This window comes from Artemia franciscana, chromosome 2, assembly GCF_032884065.1.
Source record: "Artemia franciscana chromosome 2, ASM3288406v1, whole genome shotgun sequence".
NCBI lineage: Eukaryota > Metazoa > Arthropoda > Branchiopoda > Anostraca > Artemiidae > Artemia > Artemia franciscana.
The window spans coordinates 25,770,299-25,786,546 of NC_088864.1; the positions used below are offsets into that span (position 1 = coordinate 25,770,299).

The window sequence follows — 16,248 nt, forward strand, 5'->3', positions numbered from 1 at the left end:
TAACATTTATAGTCAGGAACTAAGGAATCTAATTGTAAATTAAGTTTATAGTTTAGGCACAATTTTTAAAGGAAATAATCATTTTTTAGTAATGGTTACCTGTGCAATAACTAGTCCAAATTCTTTATTCATTCTCTAAACTAGTTTACATCGTAAGCTCATCACAAATAGTTAGCGTGCCCTTGTTGAAAAACTGTGTTACTCAATTTAAAAAAAAACTCGTAATTCAATATCTGACAACCATGTTGGGTAGGAAGATTGCGAATCCAAAAATCCAAAAACCTGACTAATTACAATAATGTCAATCCAAGTCGCTGTCTTCTGACTTAACTTTCTGACCAAGAAAATGACACACCTTCGCATTACTGTGTTGGCATCAGATGGCCTTGGGGCTAATATATATTTTATTTTAATATTAGCCGTGCTATATAGCTGTTAATTAAATAGCATACATCCTCACTTTTGAATAGATATACATTCTTTCTCTTCTTACTCATAATGTGTTTCTAAGTAGCTATGTAAGTTAGTAATACCTAGAACTTTTCTTCTTTCAGGAGAAGAAATGGAATTCATTGAATTACTCGGATCTTTTAGCGCCGATCTCAGTGGTTTAGCGAGTGCACTAGGTCTGGAAGTCAGCATCATCTCGTTCGAATATTATCGCAAGCATAATTCAAATATTCATCTTCATTGATTAAAATTGGATATGCCTTGATAAATGACAACGAAGAGGAGATTTCGAATTTCAAACTAGTCCTTTAAAAGTTGTTTAAGTTGGACCACAATTGATGTTTTGCTCTTCTCTCACAACCAATATAAACAACGAGCTTCAGAGCCTCCTGCAATTCCTAGATCAATAATTTCACTAAGTGTGTTTCAAAGGTGAGAGTATGAATCACCTGACAAGTATGCTTAGCCTACATACCTTTGCTTTTCTTAGCCAGTCAGATCGAACCGTATCAATTTCTGGGATTATGTTCATGTGAAATATACTTTAGCTCGTAGATCCTCCCAAAATATCTCAAGTCGGCTAGTCATCCCTTTGGAGTCCATCCTATGATTCAGAAATACTGCAGGAATAAAATACATTCCTCTATACTTGTAAGTGAAATTGAAGTATAACATTGGTGTCAACACCTGACACTAAATCCCAGCGTATCGTAGACAATAAAAGTAAATTTCACACTATATAACGCAAGAATGTTTGAAACATGTAGTAATTCAAATTACTATAGTATCACCACCACATGGAAATCGATTATGTAAGACTAAATGTTCATGTTTGTAAGAATTCAGTGCATAAAAAGGTAAATATTTAGTAGAGCGACCAACCATCTAGAGGCCGTTAATTGTAATTATATAAACTGCGGGTATTGTCAACTTTGTTTTCTTTAATTTTAAGAGAAGTTTCTACCTCAGGAACTGCTATATAGTGCTGGTATCTTACTCAAATTTTTAATATATTTTTTAAACTGTTTTACTAGTCTCGAATCCGTGCTAGTGACTTGTATGCTCATTTTGTGTAGATTTTGATTTGTATTTCAATATATGTATTTAAAGATTGACAGCATTTATTCATTGCGGTAATTTAGTTTTATTCAATACTCTAATTCAGTGAAATAGACTCTGTATTTAAAAAAGAAAAGAATATAAAGCAGGCAGTAACAGCCTGGTCACCCTCGAAAGGCGCCTGAGCAAAATTTTAAGTGAAATCCTTAAAATCAAAGTGTATAAAGTAGTAGTCTACTCGTTGTGAGAGTTCAGAGGAGAATCCACAGGAAGAGGAATCTACGCAGGGGAAAACAGCAGACCGAACGGAGCTGATGAAGCATTGTGGAAAATTCAACCGCATCTCAGTAGCACTGGCATAGCAAGGCGATAGGTGCAAAAAACCTCAAAAATCATAATAGACAACTTTTGGATCACGCAGAATTTGATTTAAATGAAAGGGCTCTGAAGCATTACCCCTGGAAAATTTGCCTGTAAAGCCACCAAACCCTCAGAAAATTACTCTGGAAAATCCCTCTGAGGAAAATTCCCTCTACAATTCCTCCCTGGAAAAATTATTTCCAAATGTTAAATTGACCAGCCGAAGGGAAATTAAGACAAATAAAAGAACGAAGAAAAGAGTGGATGCCACAAGCCAAAAAGAGCGTATTTCATTGCGTAAATTGTCTAAATCTCTTTGAGCCTTCAACTTTACAATCACCAGTATTTTACTGGCTCATATTATCTACTATTTGGGTAAATGGGCTGATGGAAATGCATGACTATGCTCTACCCCCCCTATACTCTAATTCCCACCCTAATATGCAAATATTATGCCCAAATTATATAAGTCCAATGCATTCTGTCACCCGTCACTTGTTTTCCGGTTCTTGCTTTGTTACAGTGATTCAATTTACAGGTAAACGGGCCGAAACAAGAGAGCCACATTGAGAGGAAGGTAGGAAATCCCTCAGAAGATGCCTCAAAGAGTGCATTTAATGCCCAAATATCCTAACTCAATGAGGTTTCCGATAAATATATAATGCCTTCTAAGGAAGTGGGAGGGAAGGTAAAAATGGATCAAATCCCTTTTGATCCTCGATACTGTTTCTAATCTACACTGTTATCATTTTTTCTGGAAGGAGGGGATAGTGATCCCCCTGTTGCGATGATATTTTTCGATATAGAATAAATTATTAAGATATTACATTCACAGGCCTACCTCAAGGATTTTCCTGGGGCCTCGTCAAGGATTTTCTTGGGGGTGGGAGAGCTAGCGAATCGGACCAGGAGCCTTTTTTCTGTGGCTTTAAATTGTCGTTTTTTATTTTAGTATTTATATTCAATGCTTCAGTCTATTCAAATATGTGCGTACAGTGTATTTAAGCATCAGAAAATGTTATTGCAGAGGTTGCAATGGTTTATGGTTTAAGTCATGTAGAAGCTCAAATGTGAAGCAGAATTTCAAATCCTGTAAACGATATTACCTCTTTCCGTTCGCTTAAAATTTTGTATTAAATAATATTAAGAGCTGATTCAACAAATTATTATTCACCAAAAATTTTTAACTAATTATTCAAACTCTGTCCTAAATAAGGAATGACTGCCGAAATACTACGGCTGTTCAATTAGAATAACAAGCGTTTTGAAACCACTATAATGTTTTAGCGTAACGGCCAAAGGCTTGAGGAGAAAATTAGCCTCGATTATATGCGAGATAATTTCTGACTGTATTAAGTTTTAATGTCGCTCCTTACTTTCAGTTGGTAAAACAAGTTTTTCTTTTTTAATTTATCTTATAGTATAGATTTTTATGTTCTATTCCTTTTAATTCTTCTTTTAATGTTTTTGGGGCTGGGGTTCAGAGATCAAAATTCTGTTCACCATAAATTTTGTCTAATCTGACTTGTCTAATTCTTTTGAAATTAAATTAAAAAAAAAAACCCTTAAAGGTGCTTCAGATTTTGTTTGGAATACGGAGTTTTGTCTTTTTTAATAGACCAGGGCATTTCGTATAGAGGGAGTTGTCGGAGTAACTTTGAAAACAGCCCATTTGATTGGAAACTTAAAGGACTAGTGCCCTTTATAATAGTCAAAAGGGATTAGAGGGCAACTAGCCCCCTCCCACCTGTCATTCTCCCAAGAACATTCAACCAAAATTTTGAGTTAGTCGCTTTGTTCAGCGTAGTTGAAAGATCAGGAAATTATGTCTGAGGATTACAACCTCTCCCCCTTACAGCCCTTAAGGCAAGAGTTACAAGTTATGATGGGCAAGAGTTACAAGTTATGATGGGGCCATATAAGGTTTGAATGGAAAGAGTGGTCGTATAAATTTCAGAAAGGGCTCATTGGACTCATTGGAGTCAAAGTGATTGGAGGGCAGCTATCCCTTTCTTTGGTTTTAGACCAGGGTACTTTGTATAACAGAAGTTGGAATCTTCAAAAGAAGCTTATTTGATTGGAAATTGCAGTGTCTAGTGCTCTTTTAAATAGTTGAAAGTGACTCAAGAGCAACCAGCCCCCCCCCCTCTTATGTGGATCATTTCTAAAAATATATCCAATCAAAATTTTTAGATAGCTGTTATGTTCAGCATGCTTAAAAGGTCCAGAAATTATCTCTTTGAGGACACAACCCCCCCCCCCACACACAGCCCTCGTGCAAGGGCTGTAAGTTATGCCCGGAGGGCATATAAGTTTTTTTAAATGGAAAGAGGGGTCGCAAAAATCAGAATGGACTTATTGGATTGAAAATCAGATGTTCTTGTGCCATTTTTATGGGTCAAACTGATTGGAGGGCAGCCACCCCACCACGTCGTATTTTTCGCAAATGTATCCGATAGAAAATTTTTCACAAATGTGTCCGATAGAAATTTAGACTGTTTTGTCCAAAATAGTCTAAAGATCATATAAAAAAGTCCCCGGGGTTCAAATATCCCATCAGAACCTCCAAGGCATATAAGGTTTTATTGAACGGGTTGTTGTATAAACTTTGGAAAGGGCTCATTTTATGGAAAATTAGAAGTTATGGTGCTCTTTTGAGGAGTTAAAAGTCTATTGAGAGCTACCAGCAATCCCTAACGCACCCACGACCTTCATTTTCCAAAACAAACGTTCAATTAAAATTTTGAAAACGGCTACTTTCTTCAGCATTTTCGAAAACTCCTGACTTTGGGTATGTCGACCCCCTTACTGCCCCGGGAACAAAGGCTGTAAGTTGGATATTTCCTTCCTTTTTGGTACATATACTATACGGTATTGAGAAAGGTATACATGTTTGACCTTTACTTCCCAAAAGGATAAGGGGCTTTCAGGTGAGTCCCTTAGAAAAGCTATAGAGGAGTGTTGAACTAAATCAAACCATGTTATTTGTGAATGGGCTGTCAAAAGGGTGTAACTCAGGAATGAGAGAGTATATTAATTTGGAACCTTCGGGAAATGATAAGGGATAATATAAATTGATCAAAAAGGTAATATTTGTACGTTACATGCTTCTGCTACTAATACTACAACCACAGTACTACATCTAAAATGTTGAGAGTAAATTTGAACTAAATCAAAAGACACTAGGTGCATGCACATTGTCAAAAAAGCGTATCTCATAAATGGATTTGAGTATTAAGTAGGATCTTTCAGAAAATACTTAAAGGGGAAGATCAAATGACCAAAAGGCAATTTGTGAATGCTACTACTAATGCTACTACCGCTACTACATTTACTACTACTACTACTACTATTGCTGCTACTTTAACTATTACCTCTATTGCAGTGATCGAAGGGCAGCTGCCCCCCCCCCACACACACACATGTCGTATTTTCTCGAAATGCATCCAATTGAAATTTTTAGATAGCCATTTCATTCAAAATAATCCAAAGATCACATAACAAGGCTTTTGGGGTTGAAACAAACCCCCACAGTCTGGGGGTATGGGGTGTAAGCTCTGTCCCAGGGGCATTTAAGGTTTCAATGGAAGAGATGATTGTATAAACATACAACCATCACATAACAGATGATTGTAGAAATCTCTTTTGGTTGAAAATTGGGAGTTCTAGCTCCCTGTAGTCAATTTATGATGCTATTAAATATAAAAAAAACAAGTTTTTTGAAATGAAAATAAGGAGCGACATTAAAACTGAAAACGAACAGAAATTACTCCGTATATGAAAGGGGCTTTTCCTCCTCGACACCCCGTTCCTTGGGCTAAAGTTTTTTATTGTTTTAAAAAATAAAGTTGCGAGAAAGAATCAAACTTTAGCGCAAGGAGCGGGGTGTAGAGGAGGAAAAGCCCCTTTCATATACGGAGCAATTTCTGTTCGTTTTCAGTTTTAATGTCGCTCCTTACTTTCATTTCAAAAAACTTGTTTTTTTTTATTTAATTTCTGAAAGTTTTTGAATTAATGCATGTCTGATTTTGGCTCTCCGTACATAAATTATTAAAATGAAATTTGTATATTAATTCTTTTTTGGCTAAATGGCTTTCTCTTAGTTTTGATCAGACGATTTTGAGAAATAAGGTGTTGCGAAGGAGGACTAGTTGCCCTCCAATTTTTCGGTTACTTAAAAAGGCAACTAGATCTTTTAATTTTTAACGAACGTTTTTATTAATAACAAATATACGTAACTTAAGAATTAACTTACGTAACAAACTCTCATATTCTTATATTTTTGATTATATGTATGAGGGGGTTGGTCCCCTAGTTAATGCCTCGCTCTTCACACTAAATCTTGTTTTGTCCCAATTCTTTAAGAAAGACCACTGAATCAGAAAGGCCGTAGAATAAATAGTTGAAATTATTTAAAAATTTTTAGCATAAAGAGCGAAGTATTTATCTCCTCCTAAATACCTCGCTCTTTATGCTAAAGTATTTTTAGAACCCCTCATATGCGTAATAATCTCTGTTCGTTTTAAGTTCTAATGCTTCTCCTTACTTTCAATTAAAAAAAACTTTTTCATGTTTATATTTTCATTGTTTTTTTTTTAATAGTAATGCTAGAAAATCCTGCGCCCTTTTCACTGAATTTCTCTTCCTCTATGAAATATTCCTCCAAGGAAAGATCCTCCCATATAGCCCCCTCCCCTGAACTCCACACCCAAACCAAAAAAATCCCCCTGATAACTTCGGTACACTTCCCAGTAACCATTACTGTATGTTAACATTGGTCATATTTTGTAACTTGCAGCCCCTCCCCCAGGGACTTGGGGGGGGGGGGGGTAGGTCATCCCCAAAAACATAGTTATTATAGTTTTCGACTATGCAGAACAAAATGGCTATCTCAAAATTTTGATCCGTTGACTTTGAGAAAAACATGAGCGTGGGAGGGGGCGTAGGTGCCCTCCAGTTTTTTTGGTCACTTAAAAATGGCACTAGAACTTTTCATTTCCGTTAGAATGAGCTCTCTTGCAACACTCTAGGACCACTTGGTCGGTACGATGACACCTGGAAAAAAAAAACAACAAAAAAACCAACAAACAAACAAACACGCACCCGTGATTTGTCTTCTGGCAAAAAATACGAAATTCCACATTTTTGTAGATTAGACCTTAAAATTTTTTCTATAGGGCTCTTTGATACGCTGAATGCAATGGTGTGATTTTTGTTAAGATCCTATGACCTTTAGGGGGTGTTACCTCCTATTTTCCAAAATAAGGTAAATTTTCTCAGGCTCGTAGTTTTTGATGACAAAGACTAAATTTGATGAAACTTATATATTTAAAATCACCATAATAATCCAATTCTTTTGATATATCTCTTAGTATTGAAATTCCGTTTTTTAGAGCTTCGTTTACTATTGAGCCGGGTCGCTCCTTACTACAGTTCGTTAAGACGAACTGTTTGATTAGATGACTGGAAAGATTCCTCAGAGTAACTATGGACAGAGTCACGTAGAAAATTGTTGGACACTATGGACCAAGCGTTTTCTTTTTGCGTGTTTTTTTTACAGTGTTCAAATGATCATTTCTATCTTGAGTGATGATTGTTTAATTATTATTTTGTTGCCGTAAAGGTAAAAAAAGGGCAGGTTATCCTGGGGAGATATGTCCTGTGCTTTCACACAGTTTTCCTGTCTACCTTCCCCAGGTGGCTACTGGTACTCATTTGGTGTTGAGTTGACTCCGGGTAAGCCCTTGAGTGACGTCACTAACATTTATGAATTCAGTGTTGGATATGCATCCAATTGTATTTACTAATAACTATTATCACGTTGACAATTCAATTTATTGTGAACAATAGCGAAAAAATAATAATGCAATAATGCAAAATAAGTTTTAGTTCCTGAAACAATTATAATCAAAATTCATGTGACTTTGAAGTCCGTTTCTTACGCTTCGACAAACCATTTTTATTATAGTCAGACCTCTCTCCCGTAATGAATTGTGCCCTTCTTGAAATGACATTTTGGTTGGGTTTCGTCTCCTGGAAAAAAAAGCTATTTCCCTTTTTTTATTACAAATTATTCTTGTTTTTTACAGATGACTCATCCCGAAGGGGTCTTTGTGCAATGTACCTGAATCATGCCACCATTGGATCAACCGTAAACACCTTCTTTAGGAGGTTCGTTACTATAATAATCTGGTGTAAATTTCTATAAATTTCCAATTAATCAGTATTTTGAGAAATCCAATTTTAATTGTATGTGCTTTCAATTGATCAACCAAAAATATATCTATTCAGTCAAACCTGTTGGCACGGAATAGCAGATTTTGGTTCCAGAAAATCATATATACACCCGTGAGCATGTATGACAGCTTCTCAGTGAAAAACATTTGTAAATTGAGTGTAGCAGCTCCTTGCTTGAACTCCAGAAAAAATCTAGAGCGAATATTGTTGGTATTCAATAATTTGTAAACTCAAGTAATCAAGTATTCTTTTTAAGAAAAATATAAACTTTGCCTTTTAATGGCTTCAAGCTCTATTTATTGATTTGCCTTGAGGAACAGAATAGTTCTGTGTCTTGTTTCTTCTATTTTTGCCTTTTAGTGCAACCGAACAATGTGCGGAAGATACATCGATTGAAGTACTGCGTGCTCTCCGATTTGCCACCTTGATCCTTCCTCGTATGTTTCTTAACGAACCTTTGCACAGTTTTTGATGCTTGTTTCTCATTATCGGTTTCTTTCATCTCTCTCTTTCTTTTTCTCTTTTGAGTCATATTTATTTTATTTAATAACTGAGCCCGTTTTCCATAGAAAAATAATTGGAATTCAAGAAAATAGAGAAAATAAAGGATCACAAAATTTCGGGACGGGCAACAGTTTATGTTGGGTTAAGAAACGGTGAAAATAGTAGCAATAAAAGGGAGTTTTTGATGAGCCAGTAACAAATTGCCGAGCGAGAAGCTATTTGTCTTCGCAATACATTGTATTTTGTAAAATTCCAGAGTTTATATTTATATAATATTAAAATATGTTAACCTAGTGCGAAAAAACTTGTTTAAAATAGAAAGGTAGTGCGTATTGTGACACAGCATAGAAAATTACGTAATTACTGTAATAGCCGGTTACAACACCAAATAGAAACATTGCTCATCATTAACTGGAGCAATAAGTCTGGAAAACAAAGTTTTTTTTTTGATAAATGCAATGCATATATGTATTATTTTATTTTTTTTTAGTATGCTCGATTTCATTTGCCAGAAAATCCAAATGTTCCACATATAATGGTAGGACTGGGTAAAGGCACTGCACCATTCAGGTATTTCTGGATACACAGGGCAAAACTCAAGAAAGGCAATTTCTACGATTTAAGCAAATGCGTAATTTTTACAATTTATGACTAAGGTATTACTTTACAATTTAACCTACAATTTTGTATATTTTGCTTCTAATTCCCCTACTTTTTACGTTTTTCTCTTAAGCTATGTCGCCTTTGAAAATATTTTTTTGAAACGAACAATAGTTGTTCCTTGTATGAGAAGGGTGGCCCTTTTCAACACTCCTCTTCACGCTAAAGTTTTTTTTATACTTTTAAAATAGATTCTAATTCTAATTACACGGCCCTTGTGTTTTCGGAACTGTTTCTAAAGAACTGAGACAAAAGGTTGAACTTAAGCGTAAAGAGCAGTATTATCTTGAGGACTGTGGGGAAGGATTGTCAACCACAAAAACTTAATTACTAGACTTTTCAACTATATTGAACAAAAAAGGTTTTTCTCAAAATTTTTATTGAATGTGTATGATAAATTAGAGGTGTGGGAGTGGGGGCTGGTTCCCCTCCAAATATTTTTTACTTTTAATAAGCGCTCAAGAGCTTTCCATTTTGCGATCGAATGAGCTCCTTTAAAAGTTTCTACGACAACCCCTTCTACACGAAGTGCCCTGTTCTGAAACCTATTTACTCACTTTGTCCTAAAGTGTGTCGAATCTAGGCATCAATGATGAGACACCTAAATGAAACTCCTTTTCTAAAACCAAACGAACCTCGTATTTCTGTTTCATTTCAGCAATTTTCATTGACAGTTGAAAATTATCAAATTGTTATCAGAAATTCCATTTATTCGATTTTGTTGCGTACCAGAATCAGCCAGCTCCTATTTTGTCACTAGGATCGTCCCCTTTTTGGTCTATGATTGTGTCCCCTAAACATCCAAAAATGTATTCATCTTCAAATCTCAAAAACTAGACACTTCTTTTTCACCAGTTGTATTATTATTCAAAAGACGCTTTATCAACCTCTTTCAAAGCGACAACTTAAGATCAAATTAACAAAAAAAAAAAAATACATAAGAAGCATTGATACAAAATGACTTTGAGGGGAAAGCTTAAAACTCATATAAACATGTAAATTCCTTACTCTGGAGAATCCTTTACTTATGACATCTGTGGCAATACCTGTATTGTAAATATTCAAAACCTGGATGATGTTCTGGACTCACATTGTCGCCTGTAGGAACCGACATTAAAGTCTACATATCAGGGAAATCTTACCAATCTGCCAGAGGTGTACATAACCAGAGGTGTGACTTGCTAGACCCCATTTTGCCCCCCCCCCCTCTAATCTGGAATGCAGTTTCTTCAATCACATAAATTTTTTCTCAGGTACCCAGTTAGGGCTCGCTTGAAGCTGAAATACAATGATATACAAGCGTAAGGAAATTTTAGACGGAAATTGATACAGAGCAGATACATCTTAAGTATTCTAATTCTATGTAACTGATTATTAACTAATGACCCTTTTAAGGCCGATACGGGGTTCTAACGCTCACGCGAAGTAACGTTAAACAGCTTATCGGTCTTTAGGAAAAATTAGGGTTTGGATAAAGTGGCATGGTAACAAAAAGGTCGATATTGTTGAGTCTGTTCAGAAATAGAAGCGATTGATCTCTGCGTACATTAGAGATCAATTATACATGCATCTTCGATTTCTCTTGATATTTTTCTTTTGTTTCTATTACGATTCCTTTAGCGCCCAAGTTTTCAAAAAAAAAGTTTAAAGAAATTTGGATTCATTTTGTTTTGTTTTCTTTTATCTAAAGCAAAAGCTTTTAAATCTCAGAGACTAATATTTTAAAAAGTCCGAAATAACGTTTATGGGCGTGTGGTAACGATTGTGTTTCGTAAAGCCAAACCATTTTCAGCGAATTTATTCATTGGGTTTCGGAAAATAAAGTGCTTGCAATTATATTGTGATGACAACTTCTTTTATGATGACAAACTTGAAAAAATGTAAGAAAAATAGGTTAAGTTAAAGGTAATACAGGGGAAAAACAAATATTGAAACTAAAAACCCAGCATTTCGTAAAGGTAAATAAAACGGATTTTTTTTGTTTCGTAAAAGTAAAACATTTTCAGCAGTTTTTACTATATCCAAGAGCTCAATAAAACACAGAGCTTACAGGTGATGGAATTTTTGGAAACTGGGAAGATGAAGTGCTTATTATCAAACAATCTTTTGGAAAGTTACACATATTTTTCTAATGAATAATGTAGAAAGGGGTAAAGTAAAGATTCAATGTCGGGACAAATCACTATGTTCAAATTCTCAGTTTCCTTTAAAACTATAAAATTTCCCCGTTTTTGCTTTACAATATATCTAATTTTTACAAAATACACACACGATGGGGATGAACTTAGGTATAGCTGTGAATTTTGGGATAAATAGCTAGGTAGCCTATATTAGTTAGTTTAAGGCCTTAGTTATTCTTGATTCTAAAGCAATGGTTCCCATCCAATTTTGGGCCATGCTTGAACCTAGACATTTCAAAAATTATCATGCAAAACATAGAAAAGTTACCATCCCCTGTCTTGAATAACATGGAAAATACATTCGCTTGGAAATCAAGAAAATTGACTGAAACCACGATATTCTGCTTATACGCCATCTTTTTTCTTAGTTTCTTTCTTCGCTTTCACTTCAGTTATCAGGGCATTGGAACATCATAGAGAGCTGTTTAATGGCTCATTTTAAAGGAAATTAATGTATTTAAAAACTTTTTGCAATAAACAAAAATAATTTTAAAATTATTTAAGTAAGGAATAGATAAAATTCATCATAAATGGTGTCAGTCAAGAGAATCTCATGTAGTAGATGATCAGTTGATTTTTAATCCCCGAAACTTTCCCTTTCATACCGTTAGGCACAGTTGTAATACTAGCAAGAGTAGTAGTAATAGTTCTATTAATGTTTGTACTACTAACAGCATCATTAAAAACGATAACACTAGCACTACTAACAACAGATATATTAAAATATGCCTTTTAATCAGTTGAACATCCTCCTCACCAAGTCCTGGAAGTTTCAACTTATTACAATTATCCATTGCTATGACATGGTGATAGGATCTTTTAAATACCTATCGATATTTAAGCTTCATATTCAATTTAAAAACATTAGCTATTCTGATTAAGCATGGGCACTGATCTTTTTTTTTTAGGAAATAAAAAAAAGGCTTGAATGAAACATATGTTAACAACAACCAGAGACCTGTTTCTGTTTTGCTTTGCTGTAAAACAGAAAACAGCTGATTTTGTTAAAAACAGCAAAAAGACCATTTTTTATAATGAAAGGAAAAAAAAACCTTTTACATACACAAGCTTTTCTATCTTTTTTGGGGGGAAGGGGGGAGGAGGGGGTTTTTCCTTCCTTTTTCTTTTCTTTTTTTAATTTCCTTTCGTGAAAATCTTAATGCAAAACTTGTATTTTCTCATAACTGAAGATATTACGAATGTCTAAGAATGTTACATGCCTGCTGCTTCGATGAATGTCAATGAAACGGGAAACTGTTTGTTTTCCTGGAGAAACAGAGACTGCTATTGTTAATCAGCAATTTGTTTTAAATTGTCTGAATATGAATCTCCCCAAAGCCCCAGCCAAAGGGTGCATGTCCTACTCATTACCCGCCAAAACGTTTCCCTGATCGTTTTAAAATAATACCATCCATGTCTTGCTATTAAAATTACCCTCTACAAGTCTATATGTAAAATTGGGTCATCAAAGAGGAAGTAAAACAAACAAAACAGTTGCGTTTAACAATTCTGAACAATTCCCCCGCAAAAATTTCCCTTGGAAAGTTCACCACCAGAAACTTTCCTCATCACAGAAAACTTTCGCCCTGCCAATAATCCCCCAAAATATGTCAGTAAACTCCCCCTTCCTCCCGAAAAAACTCTAGATGTAAAGAATAGACATATAAACAACTTATAGCCGTTTTCCCAAGGGTCGTGGAGGAATATTGACAAATTCCCACAGTGTAAAACTTCCTTTAAAAAGTTCACTTCGTGAAACTTCCCTCTCCATGGACATTTCTTCGCCTTGGAACATCTCCTAAGCAGAAAATTTGTCCCCCCTCATGCATACTTCCTAATGAAAATTACATTTATTTGCATACTATTTTTTACTAACTGCAAATAACTATTGCGATATTTTTATCCAAATTTATAAGGTTGAGCGGCAACTTCGTAAGAGCAGGAACACACTTTATTCCATTCCCTCTTGCATAAAAAAAAAAAAATCGGTAACAAAGCAACAATTATTTCTCTAAACAATACTATATGCGAGAAAACAAATTTTATTCAAAAATGAAAGAAAAAAATGAATACAATAAAGTAGAAACATTTCTTCCTTTGCGTAAGTCTATTAAGAAAACACAGCTGATGATGAAAAGAACCAAAATATATATGACATTGTGAATAAACAGCACAGAAAAGGCTTATAAAACCTGGGCTAGGAAATGTTTACAGATTTGTTGTCCTTTAAAAAGGTCGTTGTATAGAGATAGTAGAATGAGACAATTAAAACCATATTTAGAAATCAGTCAGGCGTACAATATATTCCATCCGACGTGGCCAGGGTACATGCCCATGTGGTAAATGTGGTCATCAACGCTTAGAGATATCTTCTTACATACAATGCACTGGTATGACTTTTTGTATTTGCCCATGTGGTAATTGAAGTCATCCCTGTTTAGAAATATCTTCTTACACACCCTGCACGGGAATGTGCAACCCACACCCATGTGGTAAGTGAGGTCATCCCTGTTTAGAAATATCTGATAACACACCCTGCACTGGAATGACTTTTTTTTGGTCCCAGAGCTATCAGAAGCCCTAGAGCTATCAGAAGTGCCAGAGGTTGTACTAAAGCTATATACGTTATAATTCTCACGTTTTTCATCATTAACAAGAACCTCATAAGCTTTTAAAATCTCTTGAAAACGGCTTGTGGCTTCCTTCTCATTGTTCCGGTTTTTGTCAGGATGCCATCTCATAGCTAAAAAACGGTACGACTTTCTTACTTCAGCCTTAATTTCTTTTGCCTTCATACCTGTCATTTTGTTTCTATTTAACTTTAGCATAGTATAATAGTCGATTTTCTTAGCTTCTATTCTCCTTGACATGATATGGATTTCTTAAAGTTTTGTCTAATCTGACTCCTAGTGTTGCAGTTTTAGTACTGAGGCTGGACAATGCGCTGCTTTTATTTATACTATGAATGACGTCATCGAGTTTTTACATAGTCACGAGTCTAAGACTTCCACACGTCACGAGTTTAAGACTACAATATAATTCAGATGTGACGTCATATTTAGTTTTAAATTAGCTACTGGTAAAGGATGATGAATAGGCAAGAGCTCTTATAATCAGCCCAAAACTTAATATTGTACCGAGATTAATGTAAAAAGACAACAATTCAAACGGTAGTCATCCGTAAAATGAAAATATTCCTATTTGCTACAATTTGCTAAACTATTATAAATTTGTATTTTAACGCTAAAATAAGATTTATTCATCATAAAATGCACATACAATATTACATTTTACTATTCACCAAAAGGCTCTGGCCTGTAAAGAAGAGTAAGATAAACGAGTCACTTACTCAGAGAAGAAAAAATTGAAATAATCACTTACTCGCAGAGAGAAAAGCAACAAGGAGAAGAAAAGAAAATATGAATAAAATAAAAACTACAGAAAACAAAATTAAATAGACTAACAGATTGAATAGACGAATTTTTTAGTAGATAAGTAGATAAAATGGACTCCAATGAAATAATATATATATATATATATATATATATATATATATATATATATATATATATATATATATACTAGCTGTTGGGGTGGCGCTTCGCGCCCCCCCCAAGCCCCCCCGCGCGCGTAAGTCGTTACGCGCCATATTAGTTACGCGCCATATTAGTTACGCGCCATTGTAGTTGTGTCCCTGTGTCCCACCTGTGAATATAGATAGATTTATATATGTGTTTCAAACTACGTAAAAATTGCGAATATACAACATTCTTGGCTTTCCCATTGTCTGTCCATATACAAAGCCGTATGTACTAATAATGACGTCATATGCAAACGCTCTTTTTACAAACAAACAAACATGCATACACACAACTCGTTTTTATATAGATAGATAGATACAATACAAATTAACTACGTAAAACTTGTGATATATATATATCAAAAATTGATATCAAGAGGTTTTTCTGCAAATAAATTAACTTGGCAATTTAAAAAATTTAGTTTTCATTATAACGAACTTTTAAATAAATATCAAAAGAATTATCTAGAAATACTTAAAGAAATTTTTAACTAATTTCGGAGGTTCGAGAAATGTTGTCACAGCGCCATTTATTTTGAATTGGGTTTCTATTTGAGCGGAATTTTTAAAAAATTAGCCACATGGTAAAGATGAATTATATAATTGTTTAGTTCATTCAGGTTTTTTGCAATGTGTTAATATTTGTGATTTGGTAAAATTTATAATATTTAGTTTACCTATTGTTGCTAAAGGGAGGGATATATTAACAGGATAAGCTTGTTTTGGTTTTACTTGGTTGTTTTACATTTGCTGTTTTTTTCATGGACATGTATTTTGGGGGTGATACCTGACGCGGGGATGCCATGGATATTCTGTGGTAGCCACAACACTGTGCTGGGTAGAGAATTTAGAGTGACGAAACCCTATATAGGCCAGTGTATTCTCCTGATGAGCCCTTATGTTGGGTGTTGCCTCTGAATTATTTGTCTATATTATTTTTTCTATGGTTTGGTAAATGACGACTTATACTTATTGACGACATGACTGCCTGTCCATGGATTATTCTTTATGGTTGATTGTGTGTGGCTATGCTGTTTGACCTATGTGATTGTATGGATGAGTAGGGTTAAGGCCTCATTCAAGTGCTGGTCTATATTAATCACTAATTTAGGAAAACAGTCTTCCTTTTCTCCTTCTGTCTCCTTTTTTTTTTTTTTTTTTTTTTTTTTTTTTTTTTTTTTTTTTTTTTTTTTTTTTTTTTTTTTTTTTTTTTTTTTT

At 34.6% G+C, this 16,248-nt stretch overlaps 2 protein-coding genes across 4 annotated transcripts in view; one reads left to right on the forward strand and one right to left on the reverse strand.

Moving 5' to 3' along the window:
• LOC136039316 (palmitoleoyl-protein carboxylesterase NOTUM-like) overlaps nucleotides 1-1,563 on the forward strand; it is a 30,818-nt gene extending 29,255 nt beyond the window's left edge. For all 3 annotated transcript variants that reach the window (XM_065722944.1, XM_065722933.1, XM_065722935.1), the window contains one exon: nucleotides 555-1,563. In XM_065722944.1, the coding sequence (XP_065579016.1) occupies nucleotides 555-694 (140 nt within the window). In that variant the 3' untranslated portion in view covers nucleotides 695-1,563. The remainder of the gene's footprint in view (nucleotides 1-554) is intronic.
• Nucleotides 1,564-13,738: 12,175 nt separating this feature from the next.
• LOC136034655 (dnaJ homolog subfamily B member 7-like) lies at nucleotides 13,739-14,254 on the reverse strand. Its single transcript, XM_065715973.1, has one exon. The coding sequence runs from the start codon at nucleotides 14,252-14,254 to the stop codon at nucleotides 13,739-13,741; it is 516 nt and encodes a 171-aa protein (XP_065572045.1).
• Nucleotides 14,255-16,248: the final 1,994 nt, after the last annotated feature.